Source organism: Leptodactylus fuscus, chromosome 10 (assembly GCF_031893055.1).
Source record: "Leptodactylus fuscus isolate aLepFus1 chromosome 10, aLepFus1.hap2, whole genome shotgun sequence".
Classification (NCBI taxonomy): Eukaryota; Metazoa; Chordata; class Amphibia; order Anura; family Leptodactylidae; genus Leptodactylus; species Leptodactylus fuscus.
The window spans coordinates 67,203,057-67,225,894 of NC_134274.1; the positions used below are offsets into that span (position 1 = coordinate 67,203,057).

The 22,838-nt window shown below is 45.3% G+C and overlaps 1 protein-coding gene across 2 annotated transcripts in view; it reads left to right on the forward strand.

Annotated features, from left to right (window-relative positions):
• TUBGCP2 (tubulin gamma complex component 2) overlaps positions 1-22,838 on the forward strand; it is a 60,413-nt gene that overhangs the window by 33,800 nt on the left and 3,775 nt on the right. For both annotated transcript variants that reach the window (XM_075257783.1, XM_075257782.1), the window contains exons 8-15: positions 4,221-4,410; positions 5,054-5,199; positions 5,342-5,522; positions 6,330-6,510; positions 7,940-8,112; positions 8,408-8,536; positions 20,425-20,545; positions 22,160-22,303. In XM_075257783.1, the coding sequence (XP_075113884.1) occupies positions 4,221-4,410; positions 5,054-5,199; positions 5,342-5,522; positions 6,330-6,510; positions 7,940-8,112; positions 8,408-8,536; positions 20,425-20,545; positions 22,160-22,303 (1,265 nt within the window). The remainder of the gene's footprint in view (positions 1-4,220; positions 4,411-5,053; positions 5,200-5,341; positions 5,523-6,329; positions 6,511-7,939; positions 8,113-8,407; positions 8,537-20,424; positions 20,546-22,159; positions 22,304-22,838) is intronic.

The window sequence follows — 22,838 nt, forward strand, 5'->3', positions numbered from 1 at the left end:
AGAGTCCAGACTGACAACTCCACCACAGTTGCCTGCTTACTCCTACAGGGCAGCACCAAGAGCCGTGCAGCCTTTATAGAGGCCTCTCAATCTCTACTGTGGAAGGAACGTCTCATTGTTTTTTTTTCAACAGGCCACATTCCAGGCATGGACAATTGGGCATGGCTGTTGAAGCTAATGTTCAGCAGCACCGTGGGCTTTCAGAGCCTGTTATCTAGCCCAAAGCCGGAAAGGCTGGAAAAAACAGTCAGCCAAGATCTACCATCACACGTGGATGTCTTACATCCGCTTAAGAGTACCAATTTTCATCCGCTCTCGTTTTCTCTTCCCAGGATCCTGGCGTTTCTCCAGTCTGGTCTGGCTCAAGGTCTTGGTCATTCTTCTCTTAAGTGACGAGTTTCTGCCCTCGCTATTCTTTTTAAGAAGACCCTTGAGGAGCTTCAGGCTCCACCTTTAAAGCCTTTGTAGGATATTCCTCTTTGCTTTCTGTCCTGGAAGGTCACTTCCTGGTAGTCATTACCTTCACCCACAGGATCACCATGCTGGCTGCCCTGTCCCGGCAACTTCCCTTTCTGGTTCTCCACAAAGACAAGGTTGTCCTTCGCCTGTCACCATCCTTTCTGCCTAAGAAGATAGTTTTTTCTCCCTTCACATCTTCAAGGACCTAGTCTTGCCATCTTTCTGCCCAGATCCCAAACATCCACATGAGTGCTCTCTTCACTGCCTGGATGTCATCTGGGTGATTTGGGTCTATTTGTCTCTCACTGATCCATTGTTCAGACACTTTATTCATCCTCTCTGAGGCCTTCTCAAGGGCCTGCCTGCTCTAAGGCTTCCATCTCTCGATGGATTCAGCTTATTGGCTTAAAGGAGTTTTCCGGGCAGAAAATCATATTTTTAGAAAAGTCTGTTAGTGCCAGTAATGAGTTAATAAGTACACTTATATATCTTTAGTAGTGTTTGTAGTGATTTCTGAATATCTCTGGCAGCTGCTAGCATCCTCTGCCTATGTTTACATGGTGCGCAGCTTCCTGTGTAGCTGCTAGACTAGTTCCCACTCACTCAGCCCCTCCCCCCTCTCACTCCGTTACAAACCCTCCCTCTCTCACAAGCCTAGCCCCTCCCACCCTCCCTGTCTCACTAAGACTAGCGATTCCGCCCACTGCTAGAAGGCAGAAAGAGGGGAGGAGCTGTCCGGACAAGTATTGATGGGGGGGGAAGAGTAATGGTGACGTATCAGAAGCGGTGAAACGGAACGTCACTGGATTATCAGAAAGTGTCCCTGGAGTGGTTCACGCTGAAAACAAACAGACCCCATTATAGTCTATTGAATCTGTGATTTCTTAGCTAACCGCTTTTTAATGCGTTTTCATTATTGTGTTCGGGGGGGGGGGGGTCCCCCAAGCAGACTCCCTGAACAGAATAACCAACACAGATGTGAACTAGGCCTAAGGCTAGGATTGAATCCGTGTGTCGGGTCGTTCCATGGAATCTGTCAGAGTCTCCTGGGCTGTTGGACATCAGGCTTCTTTCTCACAGGTCTACAAGGTGGCCACCTGGGCCTCCATCAATACTTTAACTAAGTTTTTCCAGTTTCATTCCGCTTATTTAACTGGCAATAATGATCATAATGCTGTTTAGTGACTCCCAGGCAAGTAGAAGTACTCCATTGTAGCCCCAAACAAGTAGTAATGTTATCCAGTAGCCCTCAGGTAAGAAATAATACCCTCCAGTGGCCCTCAGTCAAGTAATAGTTTCCCCCCAGACAAGTAATGTCCCTCAGTGGTCCTCCATACACATTGTAATGCTCCCTGGTGGCCCACAGATAAGTAATAATGCATAGACCAGCCTCCAAAAGAAAGAGATTGCAGACCGGCCGGAAGCCTTTAACAAGGCTCCCGGCTGTCATGGCAACGTGACGTCGGCCCTGGAGCTTGCTCCAGGCGTCGGCGATCACCGGCAAAATGGCGGCGCCCATGCCGCCATTTTACGTTTTATTTACATTTTTTTAACACTTAATTTTTTTTTTCTTCAGATTGTGTACCCATAAGGTCATAAGAGACCTTTGGGGACAGCTGATCACTTTTCTTTTTGTATTAGAGACGGATTTCCCCTGCAACTGAGGCTGATACATTTAGCCCCAGTTGCAGGAGGGATACAGCCTCTTACATCCTACTATACACCTTACTAGAGCTGATCTGGGTCCTGTAGGACTGGGTCAAAAGGCGGCCACATTATGGTGGCGCCCATAGCCGAGTATACAGTGCTCATTGAGCGCTGTATACACAGCGATCGAGAAGGCAGGGAAGGGAATAAACCTTCCCTGCCTTTTCTCTGGGAGCTCCGGCTGAAGTTACAGTCGGCTCCCAGTTTCAGCAGCTGCATGATGTCGTGCAGCTGCTGTGTTTTGCTTGGACGTACCAGTACATCCTGTCAGAACAAGGCAACCACCTTCCGGACGTATATAGTCTATGGGCGGTCTGGAAGTGCTTAATACCATATTAAAGGGGTTGTCCCACGTCGCATACTTACCCGTCTTCGTTCCTCTAAAATCTTCTGTCTTCCGGCTTTGTCTCGTCATTGGTGGGCAGGGTCACATATGCAAAGCCAAGCGGCGAGATGCCGCCGGCCCTGCGTGCGCGCTCATACACCAGTCTAGCCTTCACAATGCGAATACAGACCCAACACCCTGCGGGTCTGTATTTGCATTGTGAAGGCTAGACTGGTGTATGAGCGCGCACGCAGGGCCGGCAGCATCTTGCCGCTTGGCTTTGCATATGTGACCCCGGAGCGGAACAGCATCGCTTCTGCCACTGCTGGCTTCATGCAGGGCAGAAGCATAGCGATGTGCCTGTGCCGGCGTCTAACAGTCCCCAGCATCCGCCTATTACAGCGGATGCCGGGGAGTTAGATGCCGGCACAAGTGAAGTCAGCAACATCGCTATGTGCCTGCCCTGCATGAAGACAGCAGCGGCAGAAGCGATGCTGTTATTCCGCTCCTCCGCCCCCCACCCCGGAATAGCAGCATCGCTTCTGCCGCTGCTGTCTTCATGCAGGGCAGAAGCATAGCGATGTTGCTGGCTTCACCTGTCCCCCAAAGGGTAAACTACCCCCCCCCCCTCCAGGCTCGCTCCCGTGTACTTAGCACCTCCTCCCTCCCCCCTCCCCCCTGAGAGCAGGCAGACACATCACTTGACTCAGGAGCAGCTAGGTCAGGGCTGTGGCCACAAAAAAATGAATAAAGTGAGATAGTGGCCAAACAAAGCAGTTTTGCTGAAGCATTGTATTTAGGAAAAGTCTTACATTCACATTTACAAGCATTATAGATAGGATCCTTGTGACGGGACAACCCCTTTAATGCCCCCACATAGCATATACAATGCCCCCAATGCTATACATAGAAATTAAAAAAAAAGTTAGAAGTGTCAGAATATGGCGACTGTGAGAAAAAAAAAATTAAAGAGTTTAAAATGTAAATAAAACTATATAATTTTAGTATCCTGGAATTGTACTGAAACATAGAATACAGGTGATATGTCACTTTGGCTGCACAGTGAATGCTGAAAAAACGAAGCCCATAAGATAGTGGCACAAATGCACTTCTTATCTAATTCCACCTTATTTTTTACCAGCTTCCCAAAATATTAAATGGTACCATTATGTAAAACAAATTGTCCCGTAAACATTAAGCCCTCATATGGCAATGTGAATGGAAAAGGAAAAACATTATGGGGTTTGGAAAGTCAAAAGGGAGCCTGAAACGTGACTTATTATATCTCCATTTGTAAAGCAACTTTTAATAAATTAATATTACAAGTGAATAAAAGAAAGTATGTAGTTTATCTTTAAGAAATATGATTCCTCTTCCATTTGGGTTGTTACTTTTTTTTTTTTCCATGGAAGTCCGGGAAGGGGAAGGAGGAGGCTGCTGGAAAATCGCACACTAATAAGGCAGAGAATGAGGCAATACGTGAATTATCGGTCCCCCCCCCCCCCCCCCCAGTATAGCTCTATATGTAAGGCTGAGTAAAGAGAAGAATTCTACAAATGGCCTCAGTGAAGGAGAGTAGCCTAATAAGTCGAGAAGGAAACGTAGTTCTTTAAATTCAGTATATTACAAAGTTTCTTATATTTACATGTATTGTTTATTTATTTATTTATGAAAAATGATTATAATTGATGATACGTTTTGAATATTATTATTTATTTCATTTTTTTAGCCACTTCATTGGATAAAGGCGAGTGTCTAGGTGGAGCCACGCTTAGTCTGCTCCATGATAGAACATTTGGTTACACAGGAGATACCCAGGCACAGGAGTTATGTCTTTATTTGACAAAGGCAGCCAGCGCCCCATACTTTGAGATCCTGGAGAAATGGATATACAGAGGAATTATCAATGATCCATACAGGTACAAGTTTCTAATTAAAACCATAATACTATATTTCTCATTTTTTATTCTTCTGTCTGTTCAGATTTTTATATAGGGTTATCTTTTTATCTTATAATGCTAGGAATTATGTGTAGATTTAAGGGAGGGTGTCAGACCTCTTTAACTCTTTCCTCACAGGCTCCCCAGTCCCAGCATCTATGTTGCTCTCACATATCACCCTGGTCCCCAAGACAAATAAAGACGCTTGGAGTGTTCTAATTATCTCCTCTGCTAATTGTAAAGTGTCAGAATGACAACACTGCTCCCTTCACTGTCAGAAACACCCTTCTGACAGTGAAGGGCTTCATTAACATACAGGGCGCCACAAATAACGTGGCTCAGAACTCCGCAACCAAGGAGGGCTAGAGAGAAAATTCAACGTGCCCCAGAGTCTGTGCAGCAGTGCCTATAACATGGGGCAGAAAACTGCACTGGCTTGGGGTGGTGAAAGGTCCTCTTTAAAGCTGAGGCATATTTAGAAATTGTGAAAGCAGCACAAGGAAGGTATTGTGATCAGGTTTATAATCAATTTACTAACTTTTTGCTGTCAGGTCCAGAACTCCTAAGATACAAAGGAAATGGCTGAAAAAATGTATGCTATGTTTTTGTTTTGTTTACACAGTGAATTCATGGTAGAAGAACACGAGTTACAGAAAGAAAAAATCCAAGAGGATTATAATGACAAGTACTGGGATCAGCGGTACACTGTTGTACAACAGCAAATTCCATCATTTCTTCAGAAGGTTGCAGACAAGATTCTTAGTACAGGTAAAAGGAGAATAGATTTCTTTCCTTTTACTTGTATTTTTATATATATATATATATATATATATATATATATATATATATATATATATATATATATATATTAATTTTTTATTTTTTTTTTAACATTTCTCCTATTTACCAGGTAAATACCTTAACGTAGTCAGAGAGTGTGGTCATGATGTCACTTGTCCTGACGCCAAGGAGATCATTTATACACTTAAGGAACGTGCCTATGTTGAACAGATTGAGAAAGCGTATAGTTATGCCAGCAAAGTACTTCTGGATTTTTTAATGGAAGAGAAGGAGTTGGTTGCTCATCTTCGGTATGATTTTGAACATTTATCATATATCATTTTATTATTTATATACATTTAATAGGTCTTTATGGTAAATTCATTTGAATGGGTTTGAAAGATGTCCGGCCGTGAGCTGTTTTATGCTCTCCGCCGCGAAACCGTCAGACATGCAGTACTCTGTGTCCAGTTTTAAAAAAAAAAAAAAAAAAAACGGTTTCGCCGCGGAGAGCATAAAATGCTCACCGGCGCTCATGGCTGGACCTGGTTTGACCGCTTTCCGTCTTCTGCATGCAGAAGACTGAAAGCTCAGAACAGAGTCCGGGCGCTAGTGTGAACCCAGCGTAAGGCATATTCAAAACACAGTGTTATAATCTTTGTGGACTTAAAGTGTAGTTATAGTATTCACATCCTAATTTTGGGGGAAGGGTTTAGCAATTACAGATCTGTTTATATAGATGCCTCTTTTTCATTGGGGGACATGGCACCATAGGTATAGGCCTTCCTGCTAGGAGGCTAAAACTAGCAGACAAAAAAAAAGTGTCTGTTCCGCCTCCTGGCTCTACCCTCTCCACAGACTCTATGCTAGCCTGTTTTAGCCTAGTATCAGTAGGAAGCAGACACAACCTACATGCAGGTCTTCTGCTTTATTTATTTTCTCTTGCAGGGGAAGGGGGTCAATAGACTGTAGTACCCTCTGTGGCCCTTTCCATACAGCCCCATACGACCTAGGATGTACTAGTACGTCCTTGGTCATTAAGGGGTGTATAGTATTTTACCAATTGTAAGGGCAAAACAAAAAGTTCACCTTAATTTTTATATTGCTTTTTTTTTAAGGTCCATCAAGCATTATTTCCTCATGGATCAAGGAGACTTTTTTGTCCATTTTATGGACCTCACAGAGGAAGAACTGAAAAAAACTGTGGAAGACATTGTCCCCACCCGGCTGGAGGCTTTGCTAGAACTGGCTTTGAGAATGAGTACTGCAAATACAGATCCTTTTAAGGATGATTTAAAGGTAATTTAACACTAACAGGCATCTGTTTGCCTTTGCTAGGCTGCCATCAAGGAGGCCTATCGGCATAAGGAAAAATACGAAAACATAACTAAAGGCAAAAAAGTGTTAGATGATAATCCAAAAAATCAACAATATAGAAGATGGACAATGGAATCATCATAAGTAAAAAAACAATGATTTTTTTGAAAATATTAAAAAACATTAATATAACAAAGTACAGAGACATCAACATATGCATATAAGGGACCAGTGCTACCTGTCAAAGAACATACGTGGTAGTTCAGTGAAGTCATAGTGACAGCTATCATATAGGGGTTAATATAGCTAGCTCTGCACAAGGACAAGTATAGAAAATACTGTGAATGAAGTGAAGTAAAATAAATAAAGTCAAATCATGAAGGATAGTACATACCACAATAGAACGCGCCCCCGACACGCGTTTCGCCGTAAAGGCGAAAAGAAAAAAAAACTTAAATACAGAACCAACAACCACCAACATGTCCTAAACCAAGGAGAAACAAACAACCACGGGCAGAAAAAACAAAGGGTGGGATCTGTGTCCCCCACTGAATACAATGGGAAAAGGATTTTACAGTAAGTAGAAAAAAAAATCCCATTTTCTCACTTATTTCATTGGGGGACACAGCACAATGGGATGTCCTAAAGCTGTCTCAGAAGGAAGGAAAAACAGACAGCTCTGCGATCAACCTAGCGCAGAGTTGCTTGTAAACCCTTACGACCCAAGCTGGCATCAGCCGAAGCCACAGAATGGATCCGATGAAACCTTGTGACCTGGGCAGCAGAAGCCTGATGCAGAATAGCCCAGGAGGCACTGACAGCCCTAGTGGAGTAAGCCATCACACGGAAGGGCAGGTCCTTACCCTTATGCCAATAGTATAGAACATGGACAATGGAATCATCATAAGTAAAAAAAAACAATGATTTATTTGAAAATATTAAAAAACATTAATACAACAAAGTACAGAGACATCAACATATACTGTACATATAAGGGGACCAATGCTACCTGTCAAAGAACATATGTGGTAGTTGAGAATATGTAAGCATGTAACAAAAAACAATCCAGCAATGGCGTATGGTGATAAAAAATAGTGGACCAGGGGACTGGAAGTCTCCCACTACCAACCTACCTTCCAGAAAAACCAGCCCATGATACTTAACAAAAAGAGCCCTAGCAGACTACGTTCTTGGTTTCTTTTTATCTCGCCTGGCTGAGGAAACCAGGTGACATATATACCCCGTCCACCATTTTACCATACACCAGAGGTACAGCCTTGTCAGTGTGACCTCCAACTAGTCCAACAAGCTGAGAGTTTCACAACAAGTACAATAATCCAATTATTGTTGTAATATATTCAGTGCAATCACTTGAATTCTAATTTAATAAATTCCTCTTCTCTCTGTTAAGATTGAGCTTATGCCGCATGACCTCATCACACAGCTTCTACGTGTTCTTGCAATCGAAACTCGCCAGGAAAAAGCCTTAATAAATGCTGACCCGACTGAGCTGGCACTGAGTGGATTAGAAGCCTTTTCCTTCGATTATATTGTTAAGTGGCCTCTTTCACTAATAATTAACAGGTGAGTTATGACAAATGGGCACTGCGGAGAATTTTGTTTTGGGCTTTGCACAAAAGTGGCAAGATAGGATTCCCATATAAAGACAATTACATCCAAATGTTTTGAGTCATTTACAATACTTTTCATTTTTACTTAATTTTTTTTTTAAATATCACATTGTGATAAAGTGCCATAAGGTCAATAATAGTGTTTTTAATGATAGTATTGTATATATGGAATCTCTTATTTTATGTGAACTCACAAAGGTGATTGACTATATAATTTTTAATTTAAAAAAAATGTGTCTTAATTGCAGAAAGGCTCTTACACATTACCAGATGCTTTTCCGGCACATGTTCTATTGCAAGCATGTAGAGAGACTACTCTGCAATGTGTGGATTGGCAACAAGGCCGCCAAACAGTTCTCATTGCATTCTGCCAAATGGTAAGTGTGGTGTACAAACAGAAGTTTACCTTATTTTTCAGACTATAAGATGCACTTTCTTTGAAGGTAAAACCTTGCTTAAAAGTGCACATACCTTATTGTCAGAAGAGTACAGCAGGGCCAGACACCCCCCACCCCTTTTCTCCAATCACATCTTAAAGGGCTCTATCAGCAAAATGACGCTGATAGAGCCCCACATATGCGTGAATAGCCTTTAAAAAAGGCTATTCAGGCACCGTAAATGTTATATTAAAGGGGCTCTATCAGCAAAATCATGCTGATAGAGCCCCACATATGCGTGCATAGCCTTTAAAAAGGCTATTCAGGCACTGTAAAAGTTAAATTAAATAGCCCGGGCGCATGTGCAGTAGCCGTAGTAGAAGCCGCGTGCTACTGCGCATGCGCCCGGGCTATTTTTTTTTATCAGTGTCCGCGAGCAAGCGCCGGAGGAGGACGGGACCTGAAGACGTCAGAGGAAGAAGAGGCGGGGAAGAAGAAGACGGCGCACCCTGAATGCCCGCCCAGGGTGCACATTCCGTAAGTAGAGCACATTCTTTTTTAAGTTATTATTTTAAAACAGGGGGGTAGTTTAATTTAACTTTTACAGTGCCTGAATAGCCTTTTTAAAGGCTATGCACGCATATGTGGGGCTCTATCTGCAGGATTTTGCTGATAGAGCCCCTTTAAACTACCCCTCAGTTTTAAAATAAAACCCTAAAAAAGAATATGATCTACTTACGCATCGTGCACGCTGGGCGGGCATTCAGGGTGCGCCGTCTTCTTCATCCACGCCTCTTCTTCCTGCGATGTCCTCCAGTCCCGTCCTCTGGCGCTCGCGAACTGACACTGATAAAAAAAAATGGCCTGGGCGCCTGCGCAGTAGCCGTAGTAGAAGCCGCATGCTTTTTATATCAGTGTCAGTTCGCAAGCGCCAGAGGAGGACGGGACCGGAGGAAGAAGAGACGTGGATGAAGAAGACGGCGCACCCTGAATGCCCGCCCAGCGTGCAGGATGCGTAAGTAGATCATATTCTTTTTTAGGGTTTTATTTTAAAACGGGGGGGAAGGGGGTAGTTTGATATAACATTTACGGTGCCTGAATAGCCTTGCTATAGCCTTAGCATGATTTTGCTGATAGAGCCCCTTTAATGATCGGGAGAAGTGCTGATAAAGTGGCTGCACACCTTTCCGCTTCCCTGCCTAACACCATTCTGTCAGATTGGTGCAGAGATGCAGAGAGGAAGCTGCTCTCTCCATAGTCCCGCTATCCAGACGACACAATATATTGACTCTTATTGCTCTTTACACTGTATTTGAGGGGTGTTCACTAAGTTATCTACTTGAATATGAAAACTAAATTTTTTGACAAAATTTTACTTTTTAATGTAATCCTCCTTGACTTCAACACACTTTTTCCACTTTGCCTCCAGTGATTGGATGTCTCTTTGCCCACACAGAAATTTCTTCAAGTTATGATAGAGAAAGTATTCACAGGGAGGAAGGTCTGGAACATAGCATGGGTGATTAACCCTTAGATACTATGTTCAGAATTTCTCACATAAGTACTATCAAGGTGTCTGTGGGATTCCTCTATCGTCCCCTTTTTTTTTTGTTCTTAGACTTCCTAAATTCATATAGAAACCTTGCAATATAATTTGCTTTAGCTTTGCATTATAAAAAGCAAAAAAATTTATAAAAAGTCCTTTCTGGCTCTTTTAGGCCGAGAAGGACCATGTTTTATATGCGTTATGGGTTATGGTGCAGACTTCAACAGTTTCTAATCTATAAGTGGAAACACAATAATGTATTAATTAAATTAATTAATTGCGTTAATTAGTTATGCAGCATGTCCATAATCATTAAAAAAAAGTTACATACCGTATATACTCGAGTATAAGCCGACCCGAATATAAGCCGATCCCCTTAATTTTACCACAAAAAACTGAGAAAATTTATTGACTCGAGTATAAGCCGGGGGGGGGGGTGGGGGGGGAATGCAGCAGCTACTGGAAAATTTAAAAAATTAAAATGGTCGGAATTTTTGGGTGCAGGAGATGCTGGGGAAGGGGAGGGGGTGTTTTGGTTGTCTGTCTGCCCCTTCCCTGAGCTTGAGGACTGTTTTTTTGTTCCTCCACTTGGAATTAAGCCTGGCTGAATATAGCGTATCTGCAGTGCTCCTATTAAACCCTTCTCGACAGAATATGAGCAGTGCAGATACCCTATACTTAGCCTGGATGTAGTCCGGCTGAATTCCAAGTGGGGGGGGGGGACTCAGTTGCGGGGAAGGGGCAGTTAGACAACATTTTTTTTTTTCCCACTACGGCATTTACCGTAAAGGAAAAATATATTTATAGGTATGTAGAGCGGGTGTTCTTGGACAGAGGGATAACTAACGTGTATGTGTTTCACAGTATTAGTATTATACTGTATGTGTTCTAGGGAAAGGGGGAGGATTTGAATTTTTAATACTTTTTATTTACTAATACTTTTTTTTTTTTTTTTTTTTTCACTTTTTTTTATTTATTTACTTTTTTTTTTTTGCATTTATTAGACCCCGTAGGGGTCTTGAACCCCAGGGGGGTCTGATCACTAATGCAATGCATTGCAATGCTAATGCATTGCAATACATTGCAAAAATTGTCTTTTCTTTTGCAGGTTGCATAGAACAGCCTGCAAAAGAGAGGCACTGGCGGCCGGGGAGCCTTTACAGGAGCTCTGAGGGGAATCCCCGGCAAGAGCTCTGAAGGGAATCCCCAGCCGGCCAGACCTGAAGGAGAACTGCAGCTGGCCGGCGGCAGTAGCGCTGAGGAGAATTCCCAGCAGAAGCGCTTCTGCCGTCAGCTGACCACAGTTCATAGGATCCCTCCTCTATCCCTCCCTCGTACCGGGACATCGTAGAACATCTCCGCTGTAACACTTACAGCGGAGATGTTCTAGCTCTCCTTGCCTGCAATCTCTGATTGCAGGCATGATTGCAGGAGCTCCGAGGTGCCGTTTGGTATGGTGACCGCTGTGAAGCAGAGCGGCACCATTATAGTTACAGACCCGGCATACAGACACCGGGGCGGGTGCTGGGCAGCAGCATCGCCACGCTCATAGTAGAAGTGTAGCGATGCTGCCAATTTCAAACTGCAGAAGTACTACTTCTGCTAGCAGGGCCGAAATGCAGATACACGCCGGGTGCAGGCCTGAGCTTACGTGGCCACGTCACCTGGCGTGTGATGGGGGGGAGGGGGGGGTCTGTATTCCGGCCCTGGTCGCAGAAGTACCGTAAGTACTTCTGCAGTTTGAAATGAGCAGCATCGCTACACTCCTGCTACCGTGTTTCCCCGAAAGTAAGACAGTGTCCTACATTCTTTTTACCCACAAAAGTCCCACTATGTCTTACTTTCGGGGTATGTCTTATATTAGAAAAAAAATGACAGGGGTTGATGGATTGAAGCGGCGGCACGCGAGGAGTTAAGCGGCGGCCGCCGGCCGCTTCCATACATTGCAATGGGAGCGTGCTATTCAAATAGTATTCGTTCATCTCTAACTTCAATTGTAACTTCTTACAATTGAAGTTAGAGATGCGCGAATACTATTTGAATAGTGCGCTCCCATTGCAATGTATGGAAGCGGCAGGCAGACTTTGCCGACGACCGCCGTTTAAAGGGATTCTACCATTAAAAGAAGTTCTTTCCTCTGACCACGTCGGAATAGCCTTAAAAAGGCTATTCGTCTCCTACCTTTTGCCATAGCCAGCGCCGCCTTCTTCCTCAGCTGCGTCCTCCCCTTCTGTGTCGTCTTCTTTGGGCCTCATGGATGACGCATACGCAGTCGGCTCTGGCTGCGAGAGCCTGTTAGAAGGGGCAGACGCAGCTGAGGAAGAAGGCGGCACTGGCTATGGCAAAAGGTAGGAGACGAATAGCCTTTTTTAAGGCTATTCCGACGTGGTCAGAGGAAAGAACTTCTTTTAATGGTAGAATCCCTTTAACTCCTCGCGTGCCGAGCGCTTCCATTCATTTCAATGGAAGCGTGCCATTGAAATGAATAGAAGCGGCTGACACGCGGGGGGTTAAGCGGCCGCCGGCAAAGTCGGCGTGCCGCCACTTTCAATCACATATAAGGCGCACCGGACAGCGCTGCGCCTTATAGTTCGGTGCGCCTTATATATGAACCTAGACAGGACTGTAAGGCGCTCATAGTCCTGCCTAGGTTCATATATAAGGCGTACCGAACTATAAGGCGCAGCGCTGTCCGGTGCGCCTTATGTTTACTACGGTATGTCTTACTTTTACTTTTAGACATTTACTTTCGGGGTACGTCTTACATTAGCCCACCCCCCAAAAGTCCCACTACGTCTTACTATCGGGGAAACACGGTATGAGTGTGGCGATGCTGCGGCCCAGCACCCATCCCGGTGTCTGGATGCCGGGTCTGCAACTATATTACCTTAATGTCCCGAGTATAAGCCGAGGCCGACTTTTTCAGCACAAAAACTGTGCTGAAAAACTCGGCTTATACTCGAGTATATACGGAACTTGACTTTGTGTGTCTCTGAGGCATCGGTAGGACTTCATGTCATCATAACTAACAAAGCTCTGAGCAAATCTCCACCAAATCAACTTTCTGTTTCTGTTGGTTGAAGGTATGTCGGTGGAGCTTCTGATCAGATACTGGAATGTGGAATTATGAAAGAACAAAGATTGGAAGGTGTATGATAGACACCATGATAGTACTTAAAATATGTCTTATATTCTAGGTTCTTCAAAGTAGCCACCTTTTGCTTTGATTACTGTTTTGCACACTCTTGGCATTCTCTTGATGAGCTTCAAGAGGTAGTCACCTGAAATGGTCTTCCAAGAGTCTTGAAGGAGTTCCCAGCGATGCTTAGCACTTGTTGGCCCTTTTTCCTTCACTCCGCGGTCCAGCTCACCCCAAACCATTTCAATCGGGTTCAGGTCTGTTGACTGTGGAGGCCAGGTCATCTGGTGCAGCACCCCATCACTCTCCTTCTTGGTCAAATAGCCCTTACACAGCCTGGAGGTGTGTTTGGGGTCATTGTCCTGTTGAAAAATAAATGATGGTCCAACTAAACGCAAACTGGATGGAATAGCATGCCGCTGCAAGATGCTGTCCCTCTTAACTCTCTGTAGCTCCTCTCAACCCGCTCAGGAGCCTATGGCTCTTCTCTCTCCCTAGATTGGGCGGTCTCCCTGTCCCAGGCCATGGGTAACTTAGCCAGACTTAATCAGTCTTAATCAGTCTATGACGGTGTCTTTGGAGCGGATGCCTGCCCATATTTTTTTTCCCAAAATTTTCTATAATTTTTTTTTTTTTTTTAAATAAATAAATACAAAAATATTGATCAATGTTTACCACTAGGGATATAGGGATCACAATGTACTTTTTTTTCCCCCTATCAGTATGTCTTTTGTAAAATGGGAGGAAAACCATACAAACACGGGGAGAACATACAAACTCCTTACACATGTTGTTCCTGGCAGGATTCGAACCTAGGACTCCAGCACTGCAAGGCTGTGGTGCTAACCACTGAGCCACCGTGTTGCCCCTGATGAGAAACACACTTTGACACTTATTTGCATCTGCCTAATTACACAGACTGCTATGGTGTCTCCTGAATTCGGCTGACCTAATCACACTGATGCATCTTTTTTCCTGAATAGCATTTTCCTGTTGGTCAGCTGATCAGCAGCTCTATTAGACTGGGTGGTTGTTGGCAACCAATGACTTTGTAAGAGCCTTGAATCTAATAGGACTCTTAGGACTAGTTCACATGCGGCTGGTGACCACATATTTTGGTCCTGATTTTGACGCGGGAAGCGTGTCAGAATCAGGACCAGAATGCGCCTGCAGCGGCTAGCCGCGACTGTTGCGGCTTCCCGCTCCGGAGTAGGACCAAATGAATGGGCCTAGTCCGGAGGGATTGTCTTGATGTGCCGCGGCGGCATCCGCCTCAAGAAAGGGCAGCTAGCTTCTTTTTTTCGTGAGTGGGAACAAACTGCTTGCGGAAAAAAGATTGCTAGCGGCGTACATAAACCTCTATTGTGAGGGAGTGGATTCCGCGCTAAAATCCACCCCCTTTTACCCCGTGTGAACTAGCCCTTAGAAAGTTTCTGCTTTTAGACTACATATTCAGTAGTACATACTCAGTGAGTGGCTACAGTATGACTCACTTAACAGAAAAATGGAGTTGTACTTTGTATGCATGCATTATTGTGTAGACAAAAAAATGTTCTGCATTTTAAGCAAGATGAAATCCATGTTACACTGAACCCAAAGCACAGAGATGTTGGTCATTTCTCTGCAGCAACCCAGCCATTGTTAATGCATGTTCTTATTTTTGCACAAAATATGCAAAGGGTTAACTTGTAATATGCAATAGGGCTGGGTAATTAATTGAAAAACAACCAAAATCAAAATTCAGCTGAATTAATCAATGTGAACTTGTTCACATCAGTTATTTAAATTATTTCTCGCTTATTTCACTGCGAGACACAGCACCATGGGATATAGACCCAGCTACTAGGAGGCTGACACTAGGAGAATGAAAATCTGTCAGCTCCGGGGGAGTGACCTAGACTATGGCGGTGTAAAGACGCGGACCTGCAGAGCTCCCGGACCCCGACGGCGGAATCCCTGTTTTCCTCGGGCCATTGCACGTACCTCTTCCACGATCCAGTATGGTCCGACGAGTGGGTCGGAAAACTCCTGCCCCGGCCCGGATTGACCCTCCTCTGGCCCGGTTTTTGCTGAGCACGGCCTCTCCATCCTCCCTGCCTGGCGGGCCCAAAATGGCGTCGGCGCGCGCCCGCGGCGTGGTGTCTGAGACAGACGCGCCGCAGCAGCAGGCTTCTTCAGCGCGGGTCCCCGCTCCGGCGGCCCCTGCTTCTTCTCCGGCTCCGCTGGTTCATCTGCCTGACGAGGGGACTCCCCGGCAAATTACTGTCAACCTGCATGCGCTTCCAGGTACCGGCGCCAGCGGAAGCATGGAGGCCCCCCTCTCCCACTCCACCTCTATTGTCCTCTCTGGTCCTCCTGCGGTGCCCTGTGCTCCCCTCCCGCTTCCTAACGCTGGACTGGCCACTGTTGCTGCCCTCCCTCCTGCTGCTGACCTGAGCACGGCTTCTCCTCCTCTGACCTCCATGCCTCCCCTCCTCCAGGCTCAGGATCCTGGTCAGGCTGAACCCACTGCCCTCCACTCTGTGCTTCCTCTCCTGCCTTCCTCTACTCCCTCACAGCTGCCCGTGGCCCTCTCCGCTGCGACCCCTTCCCTGTCTGGCCCCCCAGGGACGCTGCAACCTCAACCCCCCCAGGGTCACTCTCCGTGGCCCCCACAAGCTGTCGACGGTGACATGGTCTTTTCTGATACCCCTGTTGCCTTGTGGGCTCCTGTGGACACTGTTCTCTCTGATTCTTCTTCGTCTGCTTTTCCATCTCGGGGGAGGCCCAAGTGCCCTAAATTATCGGACATTTGGGAATTGCTCCGTGCCATGCCTACTAAGCTAGACATGGAGGCCATGGTCCGCAGAGTGGAGGAGAGACAGGACAAGATCTTGTCGGGCTTTAAGGCTGAGCTGCATTCGCTATCTACTCAGGTTTCTTCCCAGCAGCTTCGTACGGACTCTATTGATCAGCGTCTCCTGGAGGTTGAAAATACTTTGTCTACTCAACGCATGTTTAATCGTCATCTATTCCTGTAGGTGGACGACCAGGAAAATAGGAGCCGCCGGAATAATATTAAGCTGCGGGGTATCCCTGATGCTGTTCCTACTGGGGAGCTTCGCTCCATCGCTGTCTCTGTCTTCAACACTGTCCTCTCTAGGCCAATGGACACTGATATCAACGTCGACAGGATTCATCGGGTGTTAGGGCCTAGAAGGGCCTCTTCTTCTGACCCTAGAGATGTCCTATGTCGAGTCCACTTCTATAAAGAGAAAGAGGATATTCTTCAGGCTGCCTGGCGTCACGGCCCGGTCCCGTTCCTGGATAGTTCAATCACCCTTCTTCCGGATGTCTCCCGCCGTACCTTGGCTATGCGGCGTCTCCTGAAGCCCACTCTTCGCTTGATACTGGACTCTGGCGCTACTTATCGATGGGGCCATCCCTTCCACCTCCAAGTCCGCCGTAACGGTGCTGTTTTCACCTTGCACTCCCTGGAGCAGGCGGAGGCCCTGGCCAACTTCCTGGATGTTCCGAGTTTGTCCCTGCCGGACTGGTTGGACTACCCGCTTCCGGCTCCTCTTCCCACTGCTGGACCCTCTTCCCCTCCATTGCCGCGGCAGGGGCAGCGCACTGTGGACTCTGCTGTGGATCCTTCCCGCAGATCTGTATCCTTGCCGGCTGTGCAGGACTTTGTTGGGCCCGCCGTGGCCAGTTATTGATTGCATATTGTTGCCTTGATGCCGTCTTTACTGCTCTGTTTTTTCCGTGCCTTCTCTCTTCTTAGTGCCTGTTAAGCTTTGTGCCCTGCGGGCGGGCGGCGTGGACTTCGGTCTTTGCTGCTCGCTCGTGGTGTGTCTCGCCCCCCTCCTCTCCCTGGTCTGGTTGGAGCACCCGATGCCCCGCTTTCCTTTGACTCTGTTAGCCTTGGTTCGCTGGGTGCTCCGATGTGCCTGGGGCATGAGGACAGGTGAGCTTGAAGGTGTCGTTGGTCCTACTGGTGTTTTTTGACCTTGGCCCCTTCGATCTCTCTTCTTTCTTCTGTTATGCTTTTGCCGTTGTGGGAATGGGTGGCTCTGGTTTCTGAGCTACCTCTCCCCCAGTTAGTTAGGCTTAGCAGCTCTCTGAGCGTATACTGCGGTGTACCTTTGAGACCTGCTCTAGTGGGATTGTCCCACTGTTTAGTGTTTTCCGAGTTTGGGCTAGCCGAGCTCGGCCTTATTTGGTTGTATTTGTATCCCCCCCTTTCCCTTCTCCCCTTGTTTTGCTCCTCGTGTCTTGTGTGTCCCCCTCCTTGGGCCGTTCGTCTTGTCTCTTCCTTGTCCATGCGTTTTTCGTCCTGTTTCTTTCTCCTGCCTGACCCTAGTCCTGTTCTCCCTCACCTTCCCCCCCACTTTCGCTGCCGTCCATGAGCTCGTAGCCTTTGTTCTTGTCCTGGGTCACGGTCTTAATGCCCCGAGGTGCCGTATCGCTTTTCTTTCGTCATGGTGGGGTGGGCGCTTCCACGTACCCTTTCTTCTGCTCCGTGTTTTCGGGGTGTCTGAGCCTCTGTGTCGTTGTCTTCCAGATCTCCTGCTTTGTGTTGTCATGGTTGCCTTGACTCTCAGTTTGGGGGACTGCTGTACTGCTCATTCGCTCTGGTGCTTGGTAGCTCATGGCGGTCTTCCTTGTCGCTTCGGGTGGTTTTCTCTTTGTTGATGTCGCGCTACCTTATCTCCATCCCGTGCTCACCTCGTATCGTTTGATTACTGCTCGAGAGGCTTGTGTGGAGGCCTGCCCCCTATAGTTTTTTCCTCCTAGATGCCCTTGGGTGCACGGACTTAGCTGGTTGTTGTGCTCTCTATGGTTGCTGGTTGCCTGGCCAGTGCGTTGAATTGTTCCCTTTTTCCTCTTTCCTTTTCACTTTCCGTTGGTTTGTTCTTCTTGTCTTGGTCTGTGTTGTCTGCTCTTGTATGCTCTTTTGTGTGTTTCGTGTTTTCCCTGTTTACTTACAGTTGTCCATTTGTGCATCTGACTATTTTGGTCCGAGATGTCTCGGCTTTTCTGTACATTTGCTCTGTTTGATCTTTTTTGGAACTACCTCTTTTTGTTTATTCATAAATAAAGAATTTATAAAAAAAAAAAAAAAAAAAGAAAGAAAATCTGTCAGCTCCACCCACTGGGCTGTATCCCTCCCACAGACACTGTGCTTGTCAGTTTGAAAATAGTGTCTTAGGAGGCAGACACGACGCAGCCTTTCAGTCTTGCATCGTTTTTTATTTTTTATTTTCTTTCGGGTGCAGGGGGGTCTACAGCGTGTACGCCACACTAGTTGTATCCCCTGCGGGCGCAGCGCTGTGCAAAAGAGCGTCTTGACTGTCATCCGATCCCCATCCTCTGCTTGCTGCATCGGTGGTCGGATATTCTGGTGACCCCACTCCCACAAAGTTCCATCGAGGGAGTGACCCTGTGGTGCCTGAACACACCACATGGGGTGAGTATAAGAAGTTTAGAACATGGGTGAGTATGCCTGCTCCCCTCTCCCCCTTCCCATGCTGGCCATGTCCTTGAACTGCTGTTCATCCCCTTATCACTGTTCTCCTGGAGCTATAATACGCGGGGCTATTACTGAGCTTTCCTCCTGTTTGAGGAAGCCTTTTTGTAGACCAGTAAACAAAAATTTCCGGCACTCTATGAATGTGCTTCCAAAGTGAATTTTATTCCGACAAACGTTTCGGTCTGAAAGACCTTCCTCAGTACGTCGGTAGGAAGAAATAGGAAGCCAAATAGAATGGATAGGGAATCCTTGTAGACCAGTCCTGCACCAAGTCATACATGCCTTCCTCTTCTAGCCCTCCTCGACTTGAAGGTTTTCCCACACTCTGGGCCTCTCAGGTGGTGGGGCGTCTGGTTCCGGGCCTGAAAGGTAATTTCGTCCGGCTACTTCAGCTTTCACCAGAGTCTCTTTGCCAATCTATGCTGTCTCCAGTGTCTCGTGGTAGGGGTCAGCATCTCACTTCAAAGCATATCCGGGGTTACTACTCATAACAGCTGTTGAATCTGAGATGTGAGGCACCTTGGGTTTTTTCAGAGTTTGCTATTCTGACCATACTCAAGGCCCAGAATTCCACAGAGCTACGCTCTCCCATCGCGCATGGGGGGAAGGCTTGCGTCCGCCGTTGTGAATGTAACTATTCTCAGTAAATCTTCTCCATTCTGGTCTGTCTCAAGGTCTTAGTCTTCTTCCCTTTAAAGGCTTTCCCTCGGGAGTGGAGCTCTTGCTTCCCCCACCCCAAGGTCCTCTCTTTCAGCTGTGGGATCTTGTCTCATCTTTGAGGTGCTTCAGGTTTCCCCTTTGAGCCTTTTGGTGACTTCCCATTTTGCCTTCTGTCCTGGAAGGCCTATTTTCTGGCGGTCATTTTCTCCACCCGCTGGAGTCCCAAGCTGGCTGCCATTTTTTCTCGGCAGCCTCCCTTCTCTGAAGGCGAGCCCTTGCTGGTGTCTGCTCTCTCCTCTAGAACTGTTGGAGCTCCCTGGGACATTGGCATCAGGCTTCTACTCTCCAGGTCTGTAAGGCTCTCTGAGCCTCCATCTGCCTTCTCTAAGTTTCGCCTTGTCTGTTCTTTGGCCTCTGCCACTGCCGGTTTGGGTTGTAAGTTTCTGCAAGTGGCTGAGCGGTAAGGGTTTTGCATGGCCGTGTTTTTCCCACCCTCTGGGACTGCATTAAGACATCCATGGTGCTGTGTCCCACAATGAAATAAGCTTGTCTCCCTGTGAATACAATGAGAAAAGGATTTTACAATGAGTACAAAAATTCCATTTTTACATTCATGCCATCCTCTCTCAAACTTCCATTTGCTAAGGAATATGTCACTAACTGTATGCTATCTAATCAGGATTGCTGATATGTGAATAACTAAAACCAAAATTCAGCGGCATGTAAAAAGAGGCGTGTCCTAAAATAAACAACCATTAATCATAATCCAGGTAAAATGTTCAATCATGATTTTGATTTGTGTTAAATGCCCCCAGCCACTCTATAAGTAACAAGAGGTTTGCTAGTTAGATAGTATCAGCATCAATTTCCAACTGGATGTCAGGCCTGTGCTATATTTTAGTGCATATTGATAGTTTCATGTTCAGGTAATTGGGAAATATTGGGACATCTTTTAAATCTTTCCTTTTGCTGCCTCTGTAATTTTTTAGTTATTTTTTTTTATTTTTTTTTAACCACACTATTTCCAGGTTTGCGGGGGCATTTACTCTTCGTCAAAGGATGTTAAATTTCGTACAAAACATTCAGTATTACATGATGTTTGAAGTGATGGAACCAACATGGCACATCCTGGAGAAAAGTCTAAAATCTGTAAGTATTCAAGAAATTGTATGCAGTATAAAATAGTAAAATGTGTATCTCATTAATTAAATGAGACTTGGGAATTTGAGTAAAAATAAAGATTGCTTATTAATAACTCTAAGTCAAATGACTGCTTAACTGTCCTATCTTCTCCAAACCGTACAATTATGATATTCTCTGTTTTAAGTGCATATCAATGACATTGAAGTTAGTTGCCCACTTGGATCTGATTCACCCAGACATTACAGTTGTGGTCATTTATTTGAATACAGTAGTACACCTCCCCTGGAAATATGTGGCTGAATGCAGCTGCCCCAGTGATAAAATGGGGTGATATATTTCAGATCGTGTTTTAACTCCGTGCTGCAGCATGACCTAATATGGTAGCATTGGATGTTGTTAATGAAGACTCCATGCCAAACTATTATAGCATGGACATGAAATCCCCTCAGGAACCAAGCGGGTGCCATGGACAGCAAGTGTCAGCTGTAAAAAAAATAAAAATCAACTGTGGTCGGAGATGACTCTGATGCCATGCTTCCCACATACATACTGCCCAACTGTCCCAAATTATGCAGTACAGTCCCGGATTTGGTGGTCGTGTCCTGCAATCCTGATCGGCATGATAGACACAGCTAGCTGTGTCTATCATAGCATAGATCTACTGTGCACATGGAGACCTGTGATAGACAAAGGGAGCTGCAGCCCCTGCTCTGCATAGATCACTACTTAGAAGACGGCAAAGAACCTTGTAGTGACGTCATCACAGGGACAAGCCAATCACAGAGCAGTAGTGACGTCGTCACAGGTCCTTTTCCAGAAGCACTCACAGAGAAAAAGAAAACACAGACCAACACAAAATAGTGTACATCAGTCGTGTCTTTAGGATCAAAGATTAATTAAAATTTCCTGGTAGATACCCTATTCCAGAAGCAGGAGGGCTCATTTACATATATACGTTTAAAAGGTAATTCATTAAAACGGGTGGGGGGGGGGGTCTTTTAACAAACGATTTGCAGGACTTGGATAGCCTTACATCTGGTTACACCCTAGATTAAGAAGTTATGAAAGAATAGACATCAGAATTGGACCACTCTGTAGTAGTAAAGCAGGATCCGAACGACTGATAGTCCAGCATAAGTGTGAACCTAGCCTTAGCGGCTTTCAAACTGACCATTTATAGTCTAATGGCCACATACACATGACCCAGGTCCCATTCCTGTCTGTTTTTGCTGCCCATTAAGAAGTCTAAGGGTCTGTGAAGATCATGAACATCACACACTATGTGCTAAATGAGCATTTGGCCAACAGTCATCTTCTTTACGTAGCCAGCTTAAAGTTTGTCTTTAGATGCCCTAAGGGAGCCTTCACCGGAGTAAACGCACGTGTATTTTTGCAAAATACACGTGTAAAAATAAGACTCCCATTGACTTCAATGATATTTTTTACGCCTGTAAAATGTCATTGAAGTCAATGGGAGTCTTATTTTTACACGTGTATTTTGCAAAAATACATGCGCGTTTACTCCGTGTGAAGGCTCCCTAAGAGTTTATCTTACTATTTTTTTGGTGCTTATTTTTTGTGGTTTACATAATGTATTTAACTTTTGCACTTTTCTTTAAGGCTTCTAACATAGATGATGTACTTAGTCACCACACAAGTTTCCTTGACAACTGTTTAAAGGATTGCATGCTAACCAATCCAGAGCTTCTCAAGATTTTCTCCAAGCTTATGTCAGTCTGTGTCATGTTTACCAACTGCATGCAGGTAAGTACTACGTACCCGCTTCATTCTTCTTCTTTTCTTAATTTAAACATGATTTGCATGTACAGTTGACAGTTTAGTTCAGAATGACATAAAGCTGACATCAGAGTAAAAACATAATGAAAAGTCTCGTGCTAACAATATACAAGGTTTTGTAAAGATACATTGAAATAAAATGTAAAAAGTTATGAACATGGGAATGCAAAGAGGCATAAAATGTTACTGGTTTAAGGCTAAAATGTGTTAGATCACCGAAGGGTTAAAATGGCATCGGAGTTATCTGCCAGTAATATAATTAGCAATAAACAAGTGACAATATCAGGATGGCTTTTGCCATTTTAATTTGACTGTTGGGGATTGATATGATCAATTCCTCGGTCTTGTTAATGAGGCTGTACCTGCTCCTCTCCCTTCACTCCCTAATTTTAACAATTTTTCAACTAGGCACCATCTTCTCAGACACAGCTGTACCACTCCCATTGAGTTGCTGGCTATCCCTACTGTAGATCCTCTAGAAAACTGAAATGATGGTTCAGGT